Source organism: Haliaeetus leucocephalus, unplaced genomic scaffold (genome assembly GCF_000737465.1).
Source record: "Haliaeetus leucocephalus isolate CR32 unplaced genomic scaffold, Haliaeetus_leucocephalus-4.0 Scaffold439, whole genome shotgun sequence".
In the NCBI taxonomy this organism is placed as follows: Eukaryota; Metazoa; Chordata; class Aves; order Accipitriformes; family Accipitridae; genus Haliaeetus; species Haliaeetus leucocephalus.
The window spans coordinates 6,717,072-6,739,156 of NW_010972875.1; the positions used below are offsets into that span (position 1 = coordinate 6,717,072).

Genomic DNA, 22,085 nt, shown 5'->3' on the forward strand with positions numbered 1-22,085 from the left:
GATTGCATTAAAAAACATTTTGTTTAAAGGAATTCAACTTAGCAAATGAACCCAGACAGAAGTGTTAAAGACCTTCACAAATTACTACTCTAGCAATATTTATAATTTTTTATTTTATCCCAAAGAATTTTATACATACTGTATACACACAAAATACCAATTTCAGAATCTTATTAGTAAAAGATCCTAAGGCAGACTTCATGCAATCACCACAAAACCTCACCAGACAACAGAGGTGGGAATCACTCTTCTTGTTTTGCAGCACAAGCGAACTCCGGGGCTATTACATTTACCTTGCTACCAGTATTCCGGTTAGGAGATTTAACCCCAAACTAGCTGTGTCTGAGGAAGAGCCCTCTTCAGCTCACCTGAATTACAGCCAGTCCATGTCATTCTGGCCAAGCACTACCCTCCCCGTACGTTTAGGGGCTGAGGGAGCGGCATTCGCAGCAGTAGGCATGCAGACTGCCCCGAGCAGAGCTGTTTGCCTTTCCACCCACAGCACCACCACCCCTAGAGCTCTCCTCTCATTTCTTAGCTACGTACCCTTCACCATTTGCGTGCCCCTTTTCCTACAAAGTTTCTGTGCTTTCTTATCAAACCCTCCCAAACACCTGACTCTTGGATGTCTGTAAGGAAACAGACAAGTTATGTTTAAGTTGTAGGCTTGCCTGGTATACACACAAACACACACACGTATATATAATGTATACCTAGGTAGGTGTGTATAAAGAAATGTTTGCTTTTCTTCAGCCTTTGATCTAATGGTTTTAGTTGAAGATGATTCCATCAGTGACACCACAAAAGATGTTTAGCCACATTTTTGTGTTCTTTTGGACTGCTGCTTAACAACATTTTTTCCTACTAAAGTTTCGAAACTGGGGCTCGAGTGCTCACATGTGCATTTCTGCACATGAACACTTCTGCAAGCAGCAGTTGCAAACAGAGGCCTTGTGTGAGCCAGCCCTCTGTGAGCTGCAGCATCCCACCTGCTCAGCAAATTTCCAAGTTAAAAAAAAAACTTTTTTTTTCCCCCAGAAATTTCCAAGTTTAAAAAAAAAAAAAATCCTTTTACTTCAAGATCATGTGATCTGGATCATCAACAGAATTTTCCATTTTGCCTAATCTGCAATATATGCTGGCTACTTTATTCTTCCAGGTGTTCGCGTCATTACTTTGGAAAACAAACCAGATGTATCTTTTCTTGAAAGTATATTGTCAAAGTATTATTTCAAAGAAACATCAACACGAAATACACTTCGCAGTGTTAATGAAGGAACATTTTTTGTTGTCGCTATTTCCTTTTGTATCTTTACAGAACTTATGAATACGAAGAGGTCTTGTTTCCAGTAACCACTACGTAACAGTTTTGAAGGAAGTCAATAAAACTTAATCCAGGTAGCAACCCTATTTATTCTTGAAATAATCCCTTTGAAAAGCCAACAATATCTGGGGGATGTTTTTTTCAGTAACCATACATACAATTAATCAGCCTATTTTTTAAAAAAAGCAGGATGATTTCAAGGGATACTATGAAAAAAAGGACTCACCAAAGGTTCAGCCATTACAACTTCAATTTTCTTTTCAGCTTGAACAGCAAATTCAGCAAAGAGGCTTTTGATGACGTACTCGCCAGGTTTGACATCTGGATCAATAGTAATGTTAGACATGATGATGCCTCTCTTTTCCCAGGTGGAAACAACACTTGGAGAAACTCTGCGTTTATTTACTCTGCTGTGTGGCGTGGAGGCTAGAGGAAAAAAAAAAGAAAAATAAAGAGCTATAAAGCAGAGCTTCTAAACACAGTGCCTGTCATTTCTTTATTTACCCGTCTACCACACGGACGTATTCACATGGTAAATTCTGTAAACCAGGAGGAAATAACTAGCTATAACATCCAACAAGAATTTTTTTTTTAAATTAGGTGGGAAATTCTACTCAAAGTTGCATACAGGTTTACAGTGCAACTCATTTTTGTCATTGCTAAAATGCATAACTGTCGTACGCTGTGCGAACCACCCCATTCTGAATACAACTGTATGATGATCAGGATAAAGATTACAGCTGGTAATATCTGATATCTTCAGTTCAAGTATGACTAAAAAAATCAAAAGGTCCAATGTAAAGGGTTATGTCCCTATATTGTGAGAGGCATCAGCTTGATTCAACTTTTATAAATTGGCCATGAAGTTCAATTTTCTACTTGGTATCCAAATATCTTCAAGAGAAATATTTCCTTGGCCCCCTGGCACTTTTTGTCAGTACACTGATTTTCCTAACAAGAATGCAAACCCTTCTGAGACATGTCATGCTAACTCTTTATCTTCATTCTCTAGTCACAAATCTAAAAGACTTGCTCCTTACGAGAAATATTAATTAATCGATCAATATAAATAACACTGGATATGTTAATCTCCCTCTCTAAGGATTAGTACTTTCACCTTTTTACTGAAATTGTCATATACTAAGTTTACATATATTTATCCACCTTTAATTTTATTTGTCTCTCTAAGCACTCAAAAACTTCTTTATTATCACAGCTGCCACCCAATGTGAATTGCAGTACCAAAAATCAGGTATCAGAATGCATTCACACATGAATTTAACATACACATAACAATTAGAGTAAATAATTACAATTCTTGTTTTGCACACTATAAATCAAAGTCACTATTGACATGTCCAATGATGCCCCAAATCTACCCAGAAAGGTCTGATATTTCTCAAGCATATTCCATGACTGCAGACATTTTTTTATTACTATTAGGAATTCATATTAAGAATTCATACCTATTGATATTAAGATTTTATTTTCCTAAGGTAGCTGTATAGAGACCCTAGTCTCAGTCCTTTTTATTGTATTACATATCGTGATTTGTTCAGGTAAGCTTCTTTAAGGCTTTTTGCAGTTAAAGTGTGAGGAGATACGCTTGGCCAATTTTGATGAACTTGCAAAATTTTTGTGTGTTTTCAACTTGTATATGTGCAATTCCTATTAGCCAAATATTATCCACAACTTTTACTCAAACATTTTTTCAATGTTCAACTCATTCATGAAAATACTGGTTGCCATGGAGACCAAACCTTTGGTACTTCACTTCACTTCTTCCCAAGTTTGAGTCTCAGCCATTCATAATTTCTTCTATCAGTTCAGAAAGTTACATTTTATGTAACACAGACTTCCTCAACATCCACTGAAAGTAATCATTCCTCAAACGCATTAGTGAAGTGAGCAATTCAGCAGGAGTGAAATCAGAATGGTCACAACTACATTAGCCTCTACTGAAAAAGGAAGGTTACCTTGCATAATGTTGTGAGTACTACATACAACCTGTGTTTTTTCCCCTAAGTTTTTGTACAAACTTGCTGTTTAGTTGGAGTAATGCATATTTTTTCCTGTACATAAATTGCAGTATGCCGTCTTCAAGGCTGGAAGGACTTGCCAAGGTCACAGAGCTGAGTTCCCAGCAGCCAGGGCAACACTAGAACGACATGCACGCACACCACATGCCATAGAGCATTTCTGAACATCCTCCAACACTTTGATCTAGCACTTTGATCTCAGTAACAGAGGTCCTAAAAGACATAGAAGAGCGTGTGCCACACAGTGCAGGCAATGGAAGATCAAAGACACTGCCGTGTTCTAGATCCCTATGGTGGAAGCTCACTAGATAAAAGTACGCAAAGGCATTAAGAAACAGAATGACGTGCATGCTGCAAAAGAAAGACGACAACCCAAAACATCTGCCTTTAAAGAAAAATTCTTTCTTGTCCCATATCTGACGATTGTCTTGTCCCTCAGTACAGAAGCATAAATGTGTCAGGCGCTTTAAAAAATATTTCATTTCTTTACAATATCCACATTCTCCAGCATCCGTGCTCTTGTCATTCTTTAACCCCGGTGCTTCCAAAGGCAGCCCAGGAAACAAGAGAGATGCATTAAGTGTCAAGAATGAGAGCATAGAGGTTTGAAGAGAGAGGAGGTGCAAAGGTGGAATATATACTTCCACGCCATGCCAGGTAACAAACAGAAACACCTAAATATGAGAGATTCTAAGAAAGCTAAAGCTTTGTTCTACGCAACAGACAAATTGGTCTCTATTATTTTAAATCACACAGTGAAGTGGGAACGGACTGGAAAGAAATGCGAGAAGTTTAAATCTCCTTTTTTGAACATCACTAGCTGTGTCTGGTCACAAGAAATTTAGCAAAGCAGCTGCTTTGGCTCCTTCCATACTCACCTACTGGAGTATGCCACAATCCCCACATTATCAGGACTGGGGACTTAAGGGAACACGCCACAGCTCCGGTCCAGTCCACACGCCTGAACAATGAGAAGCTGGTACTCAACCAGCTCTTGTCACTCTATAGAGAAACCGAGAAGGACTAACATGCTCCTTAGCCTAAATTTGCTTTATGTAGACAAGTCTTAAGAGTGTGTTTACATAATACATTTCTGTCTCTAGTTTCCAAAAGATCACCTTAAAAAGCCCCTGTCATTTAAGAATTGGGAAAACATTGAAAGCTGATAATCTTCAAAGTACTATCTTTACTTTCTTTGCATTAGTAAACTAATCCTCAGTAAAAGACCATCTTAGCGTGTTAATTTTCAAAGCTACAAAACAGCTTTTCTCACTAAGGATGAAACACCAAGGCTGTTCAGACTGACTAAACCCAGGCATACTTCAGGCAAATCCTCCCGCCAGACACGACAACAGAAGGTAAACTCGGTAGCCAAATGGGTAAACTGGACAAAAACCTAACCCTGACAAGAAAAAAAGAAGCAACTGGCCTACAACCAGACCAGCTCCCAGAAGTGTTGCAGAAATTTCAGTGCAAGGCAGAGGGCATGACCGTGAAGCCAGGGAAATGTGGTGCCAGGACAGCCTTACATCAGCCTGCAATGCCACGGACCCCACTCCTTCGCTATAGTTTCACACAGCCCCTTCAGATGGCATAAACTGCAGTATTGTCAAAGGATGCAATCCCCCCCAGCCAGCTATCTCCTTTCCTGCACCATCCTCCTCCTGTGCAAGCAAACACAAGTGTGCAGTTGTGCAAAGAACTGAACTGGAAAAGCAGCATACGTATTAATTTTTTTTTTCCCCGGGTTAATTTTGACACAATCAGTTGTCCAATTTGCTCACCACATGACTGCACATACACTTGCACCAGCGCAAAGGGGAGAGTCAATGCAGGGACAGCACTTGCCTTTTTACTCTTCCAGCAGCAAAGCAGAGTTAAGGCTATCCTACGGTTGTACATGTTACTAATCTCTGTGTTCACATGCATAAACTGTTCACTTGGTAATAAACCTCCCTGAAAAATCAAAGGGAAAATGTCAGACTGAAGCAATTACAAATGCTGCCATGAGAGGATTACAAATATTTTAGTTTTGCTGAAATGCCAGTGTATTCAAAAGGCAGAATAAATGACTAGGATTTACTTTCATCTGTGAACTTGCTGAGGACTCTAATTCGTGACACCATTAATGGTTCACATTAATGACTCCTGCCTTGCATATGACAATGTTCATGGCTTTATCTGCTATGTAAAAATAGTGAAGTTAGTTAAACACACACAGGAAAAAAAACCACATAGGAGGGAAAAAGGGGAGGGAGCTTGACTGTGTTTAATAAGTTCCTTAAAGAAAAGCCAAAATCTATTATCAGATTCCTTAACTAGGTCAAACAACATTATTATCTGGTATAATTATGTTCAGTGGGATTCATTTACTCATGAACTTGCAATCGATAACACGGTAGGAAAGGTCTATGTGGATTTTAAATAGCATGTTTAATGGAAAAAAAATATGATTACAGGACAGGATTAAATAATTTCTTTCTGCTATTCGTTGCCATCAAAGCATAAGCCACTCTCTGGTCTTAGCTGCCAGAGAAATTCTAAGTTTCAAATATTGTTCTGAATCTTCAAAACATGGACCATTCTACAGAAGTTCAGATGAAATCTGGAACCAAAAATCATACCACTCGCAACAGTTCAAAAACAAAAAACTACTTTCATAAATCGCTTGAAAACACTGAATGTTTTTCACTTGAAACAATATCCTGTTTGTTTGCTCTGATGCAAGCTAGCGCTACGTGGGAAATCTGGGAGTAAGTGCCATAGGAAATCTCTGTTAAACAGTATTGTTTGGTTGCTAGGGCCACACCAAATTGTTTGGATAGTTTCAAGGAACAGTAAAACAATCCAAAGGATAATTACACAGACAACATACTCCTAGGTCAAAAGGCAACATGCCCTGATGTATGCTAAATGAGAGACAAAGTTGTTTCATGTTAAAACACAAGTGTCCAGAACTAGGAAAGGTTACTTAATACCCAAGTTGATATTAAAGAATGCTATTATTATCATCCTGCTTCTCTCTGTATAGCCCAAGTGCATCAAGTATTTGAGGATATCAGTAGTGTCCTATTTACTAATGAGATTATTCAGGATTCAAACATACAAAGCAGGTACCAAAAGGTAACAAACGCACCCCAGCCTGTGACAGTCAATGAGTGCATTTTAATTCATGGCTAATATGAAATGATGATTGTTAGCTTTTTAGCTTTTGTATACTTTTTTTGGTACTACTTTACACTTAGCCAAGTGTTGACACTTCATATGTGCTTTAAATAGTACTTTCTAAGTTTTTCATGTCTTTTCCTTTAACAGAAATTTGCCTTCAGTCGCAGCTGTTTCTCAGGAAGTTGGAATGGTCAGACTGAAGCAAAACTTCAATCAGGTATCTCCCCTCTTTCGAGATACCTGAAAATACATCTAGAATTATTTTATGTTTTTTAAATAAGGTATCCAACTATAAAATAAGGGTACTTAACACGCTTTTGAGACAGCCTCCATAGTTTTCATCAAGGAGATCATTTTCTTGGTTGCTATTTTTAAATTCATTGCTAAGGTAGTAAATCATTTTACACACATTTACATTTAATGATTAAGTGTTTTATTATTATTTTTGCAGCACACATAATACCACAGGCACTTTAAGTTTTCTGTGATACTTGTTGCGGAATAGGGTTTGCATGTCCAACTGACAATATGAAAACTCCCAAAGACTGAAAATATTATCTGTGTGGTTACTTAAAGGAGTTTTAATTAAGCTTTTTGTCTTCTACTCTGATAAACATCTGGAACATTTCATCCTACCTCACAGAAGTGATATTAACGTACATGGAAACAGATCTGTAACAATTGTTACAGTGCTTCATAGCAACAGATGTTCAGTTATTTTACCAGATTAATTATTTTTTGCCTAATAAGGATGTCAATGCTCAAAAGAGATGGCAACCTATCCAGTATCATCCCAACAAATTATAAGCAGGGCCAAACAGTTAAACCTAGGTTTCCTGTATCCCAGACCAGCAGTCTGTTTTCTAGAGAAGACAACTTCTTCAATAACCTTATCATTATTTCACAATTCTACAATTCCTGTAGACCATCAGGTTTCTATTGCTTCCAAAGTCTCCTTACTCTTATCAGTGAAAAAACCTCATGATTTCAATGAGAGAAATGGTGAACACCTTTATGAAGACAAAGAAGTTCAACATACACTGCTCTAGTAACAGATGCACATTCCAAATCTTGACCTCTGGTCTATAGACAAATATAAAGGAAGAGCCATTCTTCACTTAAATCTCTTGGATTTGCTTCCAGACTAGCGATGGGAGGATGCAGTTGCTATTCATTTACCCAGCCAGTTTACCTGGGTTGCCAAAGCGTGTGACAGCAGAGTAGACCGGCCAGATCTACTTCACCAGTTTTTGTCCAAACTATGTACCACTAGTGATAGTGCATGGAGCCTGTCTGTAAGCTGGATTTATTACTGCCTTACTAGCTCTAGCTGTACTGAATCCCAGCTGATTTCATGCACAGCCAGCACTGCTGCACACGCGGCTCTGGCTGGTTCCTTGGTTCCCCAGCATCACACAAGTGCTGGAGTCAGCAGCCTTTGCAGAAATGGTGGATACTTCTGCATTATACTGCATTTACCCAGGTTTTTCCATTTCTTTCATTAACACTCATTTACCAGAAAAATGTTACTCATTTTAAACTGTGCTAATAGCTTACAATAAAAAAGAAGAAATTGCAAACTTGTAAAATATACTTATATACTTATTTTAACCACTTCCAGTTATATATAAATGCTATTCCAATTTTTTCAGTGATGTGTATTATTCTCAGTAATGTGCTTAGATGGGCTAATATATTGAGTTTCTGCTAGACGACATTTTTGAGGCATTCTTAGGATGCGTTTAAAAAAAAAAAAGTACCTAATAAAATATTATTCTTGATACTGGTATGAAAATCTGAAAGCGAAGGGAGAGGCATAGCAGCCTCCTGACACCATAGTTATGTCACTTTACAAGGTAACCTAAAATATGAATAAAATCCACATTTGTTGCCAGTATATATCTATTAAGGGCCACTGACCGCACAAATTTTCATAGATTGTGTTATCTAGATATGCCTTTGCTTTACATAATATACACCTACTGATCGGTAACACCACAAATATAAACACAGTAGTTGAAACTGAAATCAGTCCCAATACATTAGAATATACATGACTAAGGAAAAAAAAACCAAATCTGCTCTTTCTCCCATATTTCTCATATCTTAGTCTAGATACATAGTTCCTGATGAACAAACATCCTATTATTTTCAATACAGACTACACAACTAATTCATCCAGTGACACGAGGTATGGCATGCTTTCTTCTTTCTCTGCGTTGGCAGTATACAGTGAATTATCTCTGGAAAATGCTTAACAAAGATCATGGCTCCACATGTCTAATTACACTACATGAACAGGCAAAGAAGAACCATTATCTCATTAGCAAGCCACATGGACTAAAAGCCCAGATTGCAAATTCTTATTCATCTCACTCTCTTTTGCTGATTTTACGTGAAGTAGATGAAAATAATTAAATAACCAGCAGTACCAGCTGGTACTTCTGTCATGCATTTATGAAACGTCACGTGTTAATAAGATGAATGGATTACCCACCTGTGAAGTAAAAACAGGCTTAGAACTGACTTAGTTCAGTGGTATGGTTCAGTGTAATGTTTGTAAAGCCAAGTCAATCCTTTCAGTGAGAGGAAGTTATACGTGTATTGATAACTTCCCCTCCATGTCTAAATCGGAACTTACATTTTACTTCTGCAGTAGAAACACTTCCCTAATGACAATTTATCCAAAGACCTTCAGATATGTTAATACTACATTCTAGCCAAGCTCTGGAACAAAGAAACATAAATGAATACTGCATCAATAAACAGAAGATAAGTTTATTTCAACAAGTACCTAATTAAGCACATGGCCCTGGGAGGGAATACAGAAAGGAAAGAAAAGTTTTCTGAGTGTATTGTGGGAACTGGTACTATGACAGCTGAGCTTTCATTTGGACTCAAAAAAACACAGAACAAAAACCTCACAGAAATCTTCTGAAGCTTTATCATACAAATAATTTTTCTACACCCAACAAACATGAACATCCTTTCCTTATGGGAAGTTGACTCAACTGGGAGAGCAGCTGCCAATTTGTCTAGTTACAGGTACTCACATGAAGCTTGTTCTCTGCTTTCAAAGCCTCTGAAACCACAGGCAAGAAATTTAATCTTAGCTTTCCCCAAAATGCAGACTCCTCTGCTAGTAAACGGTAACAGAAACATTACTTCAGGCCAACACAGAGACACAGCAGAAATTCTAAGGCATAAAAACTTAATCTGGCAATATCTAGTTTTCTAGGTATCTGGGCCAGATTACAATCCCTTAGCAGATACAGTCTTGCTGCTACTGATGATCCTCAAACTTGAAGTTCTGCCTTGTAACTAGGTAGTTTTGTCTTTCCAAAGATTCAGCAGTGTTTTTCCCCACTGCTGTTAATATCTCTGAGAAATGCATTGATAAACTGTAATTTTTAGATTTTCATTTAGCATAATGCTTTCTAGAAATCTAGCCAGTCTCCTGCAAGAGAGAAACCAGAAGAGAAATATGTTTTGGTAGTATTGCTTCAAACTTAAAAGTGATGGTTTTTGTTATTTAAAAAAAAAAAATATAAAAATCATCAACTTAAGTTTAGAAGAAAATTTCTCCTCCATCTTTTCCACACCTATGAACATGGTCTGAGATGTATGAAGTCAGTCCCCTGTGTGTCAAACACAGACAAGTCCTTGAAAGGTCTTTCTCCCCCTTCTAAACAACCCATCACCAAAATCTTCCGAAGACTTTTTGCTGTATTATCTGCCACATAGCACTTTTCCCCCTTTTTCGTACTAATATTCAGACACTCCTTGAGGAAGTATTGTGAAGAGAACAAGAAATTCTTCTTGCCTAGCTGCTTTAATGGCTGATCAAATTCTAACCAGCAAATATTCCAGTCTCTCTACAGGACCTTCATATCTTGCAGTCTCTTCCCTACTTTACTTTGAGAAGCCTCAAAATAAAATAGGTATATTATTTCTTCACTGAAACTCTAGAACAGGCAGAAAGACAAAATACATTACAGATATAAAATCAGGAAGATTATATTTTTAGAATGCTTCTTTTGCCTAAACTTAGATACATGAGAAGAGAGAAACTGGGCTATGCATTTCCCCAGGTAAATCCTACTGGCTTTGCCACTTCTTAAAGAAGGACTATGCTAGTCATTCCTCTTACCTTTATACATAGGTGAGAAGTAGCAACCCCACAAAACCTTCTTTCTAAAGCTCTCTCATCTGTGGAAAGCAGCACGACTACTGAATTGCAAAATACCAATTTAAGTGTTTATCCCTGAGCAAAGCTTTCTTTTGGGTCCAACCCCACCCCCCAAAAAAACCCCCCCACAGCAATCTTTAAAAATTGTTAGCAGAGTAACACATATCCTCATACTGTATACAGAGAGCCTGATTCCCTACAGAATTGTGACTGAACATGATGAACAACAGCCACGTATATCACATGTAATCACCTAAATCAGACGGGTGGGTATTTTATATCTACGGAAGGTAGAAAACACACATACTTTTATTAAGAAATTTAATGGTTGAAAAAGAGGTCAGATCTGACATTCAGGACAGTGTAAGGACATCCAGGGCAGCCAGTCAGAAACAGACTGTTAGTCGTTGCTGGGCTCACTCTGTCCACAGAGAATGTCGGACTCGAGAGCAGCAAAAGCTGCTACGAGCTACAGTCTCAAAGATATTTGCTGAAGCTCACCTGATCTCTCATGCTATGTAATTCTAAGTCAGTTACTATGGGATGGCAGGGCAGAATGTCCCATCTGTGGTGCAAGTAACTACCTTTACAAACAAGAAATTTAAAATTAAATTTCAAAAAAATCACTAAGATGTATGTAAGACCAATTTTACATATTTACACTTTAAAAAATCCTTAACAACATAACAGCTAGGACATAGATGGGAAATACTGTCTGAAACTGCTAGGAGCATATGCAAGGAGTACAACTTGTGAATCACTTTACAGAGCCTTCTACGGTAGACCATGCATGTAGACTATTATCAGACAGGAAAAAAAAAGAAGAAATTAAAAAATAATTTTGATAGCACAAGATGCCAAAAGACCAAACCATACACACTGGAAAACAATGTGATAAAGCATAAAAATTGGAGGAGGAAGAGGAAATCGGTTTGAACTCAATTGTCTCAAGTCCTGCCCAGTCATTCTTGATTATGGCATGCCATCAGGAAATCCTGACCATTAAAGTGTCAGACCATTAAAAATGTAGTTTATGTAATACCTTCTCTAGAACAACTGCCAGAATAGAAACCCCTTCAGATAAACCATTTTAATTAAAAATCATATTTTGAGTTTCACAGAAACCTCCACCTAAAGAGACATAAAATTTATTTAATAGCATATTTCTAAATTGCTAATATATTTAACATGCTTTGCTTCAACGTCAGAAGGCTGTTCTCATGCAAGATCAGCTTAAAAGAATGTAAAGGATAAGTCTCTTTCATTTGTCCATGGTCTAGAACACAACCCATCACATATGGAAGTAGGATAACGGCAGGACTGTAAAGGTTCAGAGCTGTAAGTTAGATTCCCAATGGTAATTTTCAGAAATGCTTTTACTGTCCTGAAGTTTTATACAACTGTAGCTTTCAATTCAATTTAAAGCCGCACATATAATAAAGCAACCTAAGACTTAATATATGAATTTCTGCTGGAAAACAGTTCTGTAATCAAGTTGCAAACTTCTCAGTGAAAAGATACCACCCCAAGCACACATCTGTTACCTACTGTCTTCTTTCCCAGTCGACTTATTGTGAAGACTTAACATGATCCTACTGTCAAAATACTTTACACAGCAGCAGCAAAGTACTAGTGCTGTGTTGTCAAGAGGTATGTATTCTGATCTCAGTTTCCTTCAAAACACTGAACTGTAATAACTGAGCATATATAACTGCCAAGTTTCACTCATTTACAAATTTTGTATTCCCTCAAAAGAGTAAACACATAAGCACAAAAAAACCTAAACTTGTTTCTTTACTTCCTATACCTCAATGTTAGGCCTTCTACAGCATTGTAAATCATACCTTCAGTAATGGTGCAAACACAGAAGCAATTCTATTCCAGTATGATTAAATTGCAAAAAAAGGCTTACACTACTAATTTTAAAGAGCAGTACCTGGTGCTTATTTTTTATTCAAAATTATTACTGCAACAGGAGAAAAGATGTCAACTTCCTTTTGAATACAGAGAGCAAGGATAGAGTAGCATAACTTTGGCTTGCTCTGTTAGTTCTTCTGATCCACTTGCCCTTAGGTAAATGTAAACCAAGCCACCACTAAGTCTGAGCTAGTAGTATTCCCTGGCTTTCAAGGGGACCTATAAGCTCAGGCTCATCACCGTACCAGTCACGGTTATCATGCTTTTAGATAGTACTGTGCATTCACGTAATTGCCACAACTTGTGAAAGCACCACACATCTTTCCCTCAGTTCTAACTCCTGGAGTCAGAAGGACAGCTGGAAGGAGCTCAGCTCAGATGTCTAGTTATCTGGCACCAATTCCAATGAATCACACTACCAATTTTTTCTCTAAACACAAGCAGTTACAACTTTCTCTGATGATATAAAAGCTAAAAATGTTGACACCATCCCATGGCTCATTGCTGGATTCCCAGCCTGGCTACAGCATTGACCCAAACTTCACCAATAAGGACCCAGAAATGAGGTAACCATTTGAGCCTATCAGGTATGTATAATCCTATCACCTATATCAATATTTTCCAGTATTTTGCCATTAGCAGACGTTTTTCTTTTTTTTTTCTTTTTTCTTTTGTTTTAAAGAGGAAGTTTCTGAGGGAGATGCAGATTCCTGTTGAGCAAATTTAAGCTTGCTAGGAGCAGTTTGGTTTCTCTCCATTCCCTCTCCCAGCTGATGGACTGCAGTTTGAGAGCCACAGAACAGCGGTCAATTTCTCAAGTGACAGGTAAGTCTGTGGGTAAATTTGCACGCACACTTTCTCCCCCTTGCCCTTTCTGCTTAGCATGGACAGCGTGCCCTGCTCAGCCCACGGGAGTGAGGGAAGCGGGGCAGAGAACAGAACATCTACTGCTAACAGAGAAATCCAGTTTTTCCTTCCCGGGCTATCAAATTGAAGGCTGCACCAGGCTGGAAACACACTGATGCTCTGAATCCTATCTTAAGCATGAGCCAACAAAGGCAATAAAATTATATCAATGCTTGGCTAAGTGATGTTAAATTAAAAAGCAGACAGGAGGCAAAGGCAGCAGTGGGAAGATACAGCAGTCAGGCCTGGGGACTAGAAGAGTAGAAAGAGAAGGAAAAAGAATTATATTTGCTAGTGTTTGTACCATATACACTGTTCTAGAAGTTAAGGAAGCACACGTTTCTACAGCAATGCTAAGAGCGACTTTACTCTGAATTAAGACTTCATTTTTCTGGTATGCTAATTACGTGAAGAGAAAGAAAACCACAAACTCAACCCTAAATCTAAAGTTTTACGAAGTAATACCTAAAAAACTAAAGCTAAGGCAAGGATATAGCATCAAAGGAATACAAACACACTGATATATGGGCTGCACAGGCAACTTAATTCTAACACTTGTCACTGCAAACACGTCATCTATGATAAGGTTTTGTTTCCTTTCAATATATTAACAGATACATATACACCACACACACAAAAAAAAATGCATCAAGTTACAAGGTCAAAGTGATCATAGGCATGTCTTTGTTAACCAGCAAACAGAAAAAGAAACTTAAATACCTTCTGTCATCTTTCCTAATCCACAATTCTCTGGAAAAACAAAACTCCACATCCTCGGTTTGAAGAATTAAGGCTATAAAAAAACCCTATTGATGCACTGTACTGAAAGAAAAAAAAACAATGTCAAAATGCTCAACAAATTTGTTTTCTATTCTTTCCAAAAAGATAGCGTCAGAAGCCAGACAGCTTTTGCAAAAAGTTCCCTCGCTGAGCACAACCCAAGGTAGTTTGTTTAAACCTCCCCCTCTTACTGCCTGCTTATTCTTTCCTTGTGAGAAGTGGGCAATTCCAGCTCCCAGTAGAAAGAGGAAAAGACTTTTCCTCATTATCCTCATTATGTTCATTATCCTCAATTATCCTCATTAATGTCAAACTGATACCTTCCCTGCATAAATGCAAAAAGTAATGAATACTGGCAGCTTTGCTGTAAAAAGCTATTTTGGAAAAGGACTACGGAGCATCAGTTATAAAGTAACCAATAACTTCAAATCATACATCATTAAAAAAAAAACCTCTTTGAAAAAAATCTGTAAAGGAACTACATTAATTTCTTTTAATATGCTCCATATAAGCACATTAATATTTCAGATGAAAAATATTTCTACAAGTTAAAGCTCAAAAACATTACATTTGCCCAGACTGGGTCCATTTACAGAGCATTTTCACATCTTTGTAACTGCCTAGTGAAGTATACAGAAATATTATAATAGTATTTCTGATATTGAGGTATAGTTTGAAAATTAAAGTGTTTGATATAAACACAAGGATTAAAAAAAGAGAATAAACAAATTAATTTGAGCATTGGAATATGCTTAAGCATACATAAATCAGGGTTAGAATAAGTCTCACACATTAAGTATCAATTTCAGGAAAGAACAACTGTTCTATGCTCCGATTCTGTCAGTTTTGCCTAGTAATCCTCCATATGAACATACGAGCTGAAAAGGGAAATAAACCTCTGAAGACTAACTCAATCTGTCACGTTTAACACAAACATGCTGAGGAACAAAAAAAGAAACCCAAACAAAATCAACATTTTCAAAAGTATGGTCTTACAATAAGTTTGCTGAAGAGTCAAAACAAAACAACAAAAAACAATTTTTTGCACATCCAGGTAACTACCTAAATTTGTCAAAAAAAAAAAAATCCTATCTGAACATATTCCCTAAACAAAGTTCTCTGCCCTGCACTGAGGGGATCAGCCCTTCTGTAAATTCAACTTTGATGGGTTTCAGCTCCCAGCGCAACTAACGAAAGAGTTAGCACATAGGAGAGGTTGATTATTTTTCAACTAGAGCATAAATTTCCTTGTGATGGCACATACGTATCTTACAATGTTGTAAATGCTCTGTTTTTAAATTAGGTGTAGCTGTCTCTATTTTTCTGTTTAACAAATGTACTCCTCTGAGCCAAGTCCTTTCATTCACCAAACTCTACAGAAAAACAGCAATGTCAACTGCTGAGTTGGTGATGGTCTGGGATGTCTATTTTCATTTTTTCTTGAAGAAAAAAGTTTGGTGAATATGAAAATTAGCAAATATCTATCTAGAAGAATGTGCTGGTTTTGGCTGGGATAGAGTTGGTTTTCTTCAGAGTGGTTGGTACGGGGCTATGTTTTGGATTTGTGCTGGAAACAGTGTTGATGACACAGGGATGTTTTCGTTGTTGCCGCACAGTGCTTACACAGCATCAGGGCCTTTTCTGCTTCTCACGCTGCCCCGCCAGCCGGTGGGCTGGGGGTGCACGGGAAGCTGGGGGGGACACAGCTAGGACAGCTGACCCCAACTGACCAAAGGGATATTCCAGACCATAGGACATCATGCTCAGCATATAAAGCTGGAGGAAGAAGAAGGAAGGGGGGGACATTTGGAGCGATGGCGTTTTGTCATCCCAAGTAACCGTTACATGTGATAGAGCCCTGCTTTCCTGGAGATGGCTGAACACCTGCCTGCCGATGGGAAGTGCTGAATGAATTCCTTGTTTTGCTTTGCTTGCACACGTGGCTTTTGCTTTATTTATTAAACCGTCTATCTCAACTCACGAATTTTCTCACTTTGACACTTCTGATCCGTCCCCTATACCACCAGGGAGGAGTGAGTGAGCAGCTGGATGGTGCTTAGTTGCCGGCTGGGGTTAAACCACAACAGTCCTTTTTGGCACCCAACATGGAGTTCAAACCCATGATAGTGAGATTAAGAGTCTCATGCTCTATCAACATAGTCCCATACTATGAAGAAAATTAACTCTGTCCCAGCCAAAACCAGCACAAAGATACAGGATTGTTCACTAGGTCACTTTTCCAAATTCGTTTTACTTCTGTGCTTAGTGTAAGAACTGTATTTTGAGGCTCCTCAGCACTTCTAAGGTCTTTAACAGCATAAGGTAGTGCTGAGTTCACATGAAGCCCTAGTTAACAATATTTTTTTAAAAGTAAGCATGAGACACTTGTATTTCTAACCAGACCTTCTGAAGAAATTAATCTATGCCAACTGCAAATAGAAGTGAACTAAACTAGCAAGAATCTGCAGTTGTGCAACTCCTTAGAAAAACAGACAACAGCCTTCAGGGCTTTAAGTCCTCAGAGAATGTGCAAGGGCACAGCACAAACCTTCTGAAGAATATCTCACGTAGCATGCAGACATAGCCAGTGCTTGAACTGGACTTCTGTAAGAAGACAATACTAAGTGCCATGCAGCATTATTCTTAGCCACCATAAACACACTGAGCTTTCAGAGTTAACAGCTTCTTTGTCAGTTGCAGGGGAGGAGACTAGTCACATCTGAAGTAAAAATAGGTTATCATATGCTTGTTCGTGGAACTCCAAAATACGTGGCTAAATTGGTCACTTAGAAGATTTGAGCTGTATGTATTAGAACTCGAAGGAAAAAGAAAAAGCTTTTTTCTCCTACCTTCCTCAACTTTCATTCCAACTTTTTATCTGACTCTAATTTACTTCAGAAAGTAGTTTCCTTTCTCCACAATACATTCTTATAAGCTCTAAAAAGCATTGCGAAGAACTGTAACTGAGGGGCTCAGACTGGTACGAATGGGAAGGTCTGGCTGTTGGAGGCACTGGGGGAAGTGGGGGTCTCATTGTGGCCTGCATGAACAGCACCCGGGTGGAGCAGGTCATGGAGACCCCCCGCACATCTACCTGCAGTTTCACAATACACCGGGATCTGGAGCCAAAGAACCATAGCGACTCACAATGACTCACAGAGGTGGGACAGGATGGAGACACTGATCCCTCTCAGCTCCAAAAACTCATATGCAAAATCTGTCGGCAACTGAAGAGGAACCCGGGACATGAGGAGAATGTGGCACCTGGCATCCTTACCTCCCATACCATGGCCACAGATTCCAGACCTAACAGCTGGACACAAGCATCGTGGTGCCTTTTTGCTGGACAGACACCTTGAACACCCCTGCCCTGGTGCCCGGCTGCTGGACAGACCTCTTGGACACACATGCTCCGGGGCTTGAGAGACTGAGAGAGTGAGTGAAAACCCTTTTTTCCCCTCAGTTCTTACTTGAAATAACATCTCCTTTCCTTCTTACAAAGTCTTACATTTACATCCGCTACATGGTTTATACGATGTTGCAACAGTATTTCCTACACTGTTTTCTGACAAAAATTAAACAGTAGGATTCATATTTTGAAGGAAGACACAGAAAATATCCACAGTCTAACAGCAGAGTAACAGAGACGCTCGCCTACAAAATGAAGTATGGTAAAATCTGTTCTAAAGTCTTCCATGCTGATGGACAGGAATAAAAATATGTTTACACATAAAACCATATTTTGAAGAGAGCAGCCTGTGAGGCAGGACTAGTGCATCACAGCTACATTCAGAACTGTTTGAATACTACAAGGTTTTGAGGCTTGAGAAGTAACTAAGCATCTAACTGTATGCACTGACACCAACTATGGCTTGGCCATTAACGACAGGAGCAGTATTTGGGTGGTATTTAGAAGACTACACAGTTCACCACAAATACAAAAAGAAGAAAAGAAGGAATAAAACTGGAAGAAAGATATGAAACTATTAAGATTCTGCTTTAAAAATTCTCCAAGGTCCAGCCCTCTTCAGGAACAGAGGTAAAATTTCCTAGAAGAGGATGTCACAAAAAAATGGTTGTATAATCCCTAACACTCCTTCCTACTGCTACATGAAGAAAAAAAGAATTAAGGTCACTTAGGTTACTGACCAGGATCAGCACAGATAGCTAGTCAATGCTACCACCTCCCAAACTGCAATATATAAATACACTGGTAGCATTATTTTGAAGATGGAGCAATACTTGCTTCATTCTTGCTCAGGTATACTATTATCAAAACTGGTTTTATGTGTTGCCCAACTATTCCCACTCAACCCTGGAAATCTCAGCTTCTCTGGTCATGGCTTTGGACCTCAAGCTTCCTCAGTATATCGAAGTTACACAGGCAAAAGCTGTAATGCATCCTAAGAAAACATTACCTCATTAATCATTCTACTGTAATAAAACACAGATTAGATTAACAACTGAACAACTTTTGAGAGGGACAGAAGCAGAGAGGAGGGAAGCAGTGCGGCGGTGGTGGGGCTGTGCAGTGACTAGGGCGCTCGGTCGGGGGTTAGGGCCTCAAAGCAGGGAGCACTCTGGTCCTGGCGCCGGGAAGGAGACCAAATGCAAACCAGGAAACGGTAACGAGCTCTGGCCTCTGCTGAGTTACGCTCTCAGCCAGTGACCTAGAAACTTGAGTTTCACATCCAGAGCTCATTGCTCATCTTTTTTCCCCAATGATGTGGTATTTAAGTTTGTATGGTGACGTACTGACAACACCCTACAACACCAAGCTGTTTTAATCATGCAACAAAAGCCCACTTCACTTCTGAGCTGACTACAAGTTTGCTAGACCCACAGAAGAACGAGATTACAGTTTTCTTCCTCTGCAGGTAGAAAACAGGAGGCAGTTTGACCAGCAACACGCTGCTTCTCCACAGCCACAACTCAATGGGAGGAGCAGCCTTTAATCTCCAGAAATATGTTATCAATAATACCCTGCTGAAGCAGCTGCACTTGGCAAGAAGCACACGACAGGAAAACAGAGGAAACTCAAGAGAAATCTACCGGGGTTTTTTTCTAATTGTAGATGCCGATGAAAATTTGTCACCCTTCATGAGGCTCTGCCACCTCAATGGAGTCACAGTGCAGACCACACATGAGCAAACATCTTCAAGTTAACAAGACAAACCAATACATTTAAAGGTTAGAAACATCCTCTCCCCCTCTCACAAGACTTTTTTTAGGTAAGACACATGCTAAGCACACATACATTAGTGCCATTAACTCGGAAGGTTAACTGAGGCCTAGCCTACAGCTTCTAGGCAGTACTCCCAGTCAGCAAGAATTGGGGACTGAGGGTCCTGAGAATTATAACCCTGCAGAAAAAAATCCTGTCAAGACAGCAGAGCTGGTCTTTCGCACCTCCATGGGTCTCTGTCACCTCTCCCAGTCCCCAAATAGCTACAGCTATCCAATACTCACAATCACTTTTTGGCAGTCAGTCTTTGTAACCTTACTCTTAAAACTGCAAATATAAAATGAAACCAAGTAATTCTCAAGGACTTGACACCTTTTTTCTCAGCACTATTAATGTAAATGGTCTTAGCAGAAGTAAGGAAGTACAGAAGATATACAAAAGCTTGAGAAAGACCTAAAAAAGCACAAGAGTATTTCTAATAAACCAGTATCTAAACTAAAAATAACTGAGGAATCAGTACTTCCTCACTTCAGGTCTTCAGATTCTGAAGCAATGCATACTATTTTTTTAATTCTAAAAACTTGCATCTCCAGAAAGACACCAGTTAGGCACAGCGAGATTCAATTTAGTGAGGCTGAACTTCAGCTCAATATGCTTCAAAAAGTTTTCATGCTCAGTGGCGGCATAATTCACGTCCTTCACTGCATTTTTGATAGTGAAATCCTACAGGCTTGCTTCCAAAAATACAGAACCAATGTCTGTGCCCTCCCTAGGGCCCTCCCAGGCCCTGTCCTGCCATCCTCTCCCCTACTCAATTAAACAGTTACGTTCTTGTTTCCCCTGTCCTCTCCAAGATGAGCACTGTAGTTTTCCAGTTACACTATGCCCTTCAGGGATAATGCAGCCATAAAAGACAGGCACAAATTATAAATTACAAGTAAATAAATAAGTAAAAACTATTCAGACAATCCTTTCAACAGTACTACAGTGACAGATGCTAAGAAAACTTTTAACAGTGTCCTTTCACTTTCCTTTTAGTCACCTTTCACCATATCTGTGAAACCTGGTTTTGCTCATATTGTTTTGCTTAATATAATTCTTTCAGAATTAGTAATATACTTTTACTTTCTTTCCTGTGGAGGAATAATTACAGCTTGAAGTACCCTTTCAGGGGTTTTAAAATTATTATTTAAGATTGAAAAAAAAAAGAGAAAAGGACTCCAAAATCTCTCTCATCCATGCACTTCTGCTAGGAAATTTCTAGGTTTCGGATTCTTCCTTCCTCTTTTCTTATCCTGTTAATTTCTGAAGAGAAAGAGGTTCAAAGATAAGAATACCCCTACAAGCAGAACAATGCGAGACTCCATCTTTAATATGCCCTGATCAGTCTATCATGCGTTTCTGGCCACAGTGTCTTCGAACAGCTTGCAAAAAAATTTTGAACTTCTCAGCCAAACCTCAGTACATCTGGGTTAGCTTCCTTCTTTCTTTGCTTTGATGTCATAAAAACAAAGTGCCAGTTGCCAGCCTCTCTTTTTTTTCCCACGACAAGACCTCATTTGTAGCTGAAAGAACAGTAAAAATCTGGTGATATTTGGCCCAACTGCTATGTCCTGCTGACAGCCAGCACAAACAAGATGTTAAGAGAGAAAAAGCAGGCAGGTTTCCACTGAGATGTCAGACACTCAGTTTTCTAAGCCTAACATTGGCTGCATCAAGAGCCGCTGAATTGTTACTGACCAGTGACCCTGGTGCACCGGCATCCTCACAAACATCACAGCTCCTAACCTGAAGATCTTAAGTTCTAGTTCAGCAGCGTGAACAAAGGAAGCAACCAGGGATGATGAATAAAAGAAGCAAAAGGAAGAAAATCAACAATTCCTAAAGCTACTTATGCTGCTTTGATAGTACTGTGAATATAAGACTTCTTTCCAATACCCATTAATTAATTAGCATTGATTTGCAAGGGTTTAAGGCATTCATACATCTTCTTAGACCAGCATTCTGGTCTCTAGCAATTGTCTACAAAGGAAACTTCAAAAAGTAAAGTTGAAAATATCCCCAAATCACATGCCAGCTGTGCCCAACGGGCAGAACCAGAGTCATCATTTATACTTCCCATGCTGTGCTTTCCTAAGATATCTTTGAGAAATTAATTACTTGAACTTGAACTATTTCTGGAGCAAGAAACCTATAAATATTAATGTTTTAAATGAAAATTTTTATTTTAGAAGCTTGAAACTATTGGGTTTTTAAACTCTTAGCAGCCTATTTCTGAGGCTATGTAAATCTGAAGAAAAGTACTCTTTCTCCTCTTTAGATTTTCACATTCTTGATTCTTAAAAGAAGGATGAGTAAAGGTAAAGAATGAGGGAAAATTTTTAAACTCCTGTTGTTTTCTGCTACTACTATGAAAGCATTATATATTCATTAGTAGCATTTATTCTGAACTGAGTAAAATCTGTCCTACAAATACTGCTTTTCTTGTTTGTTCTAACTATACCTACTTAGGGCATCAAGTCTAAAACCTGATAAAAACAAATAAAGATTCATAAAACATGTAATTTTGTAACTGTA

General features: G+C 38.7%; 1 protein-coding gene across 3 annotated transcripts in view; it reads right to left on the bottom strand.

The window, feature by feature from the left end:
• The window catches only part of FRYL (FRY-like), a 147,240-nt gene that overhangs the window by 101,419 nt on the left and 23,736 nt on the right, over positions 1 to 22,085 (bottom strand). For all 3 annotated transcript variants that reach the window (XM_010574500.1, XM_010574501.1, XM_010574499.1), the window contains exon 2: positions 1,551 to 1,750. In XM_010574500.1, coding sequence (XP_010572802.1) covers positions 1,551 to 1,750 — 200 coding nt within the window. The remainder of the gene's footprint in view (positions 1 to 1,550; positions 1,751 to 22,085) is intronic.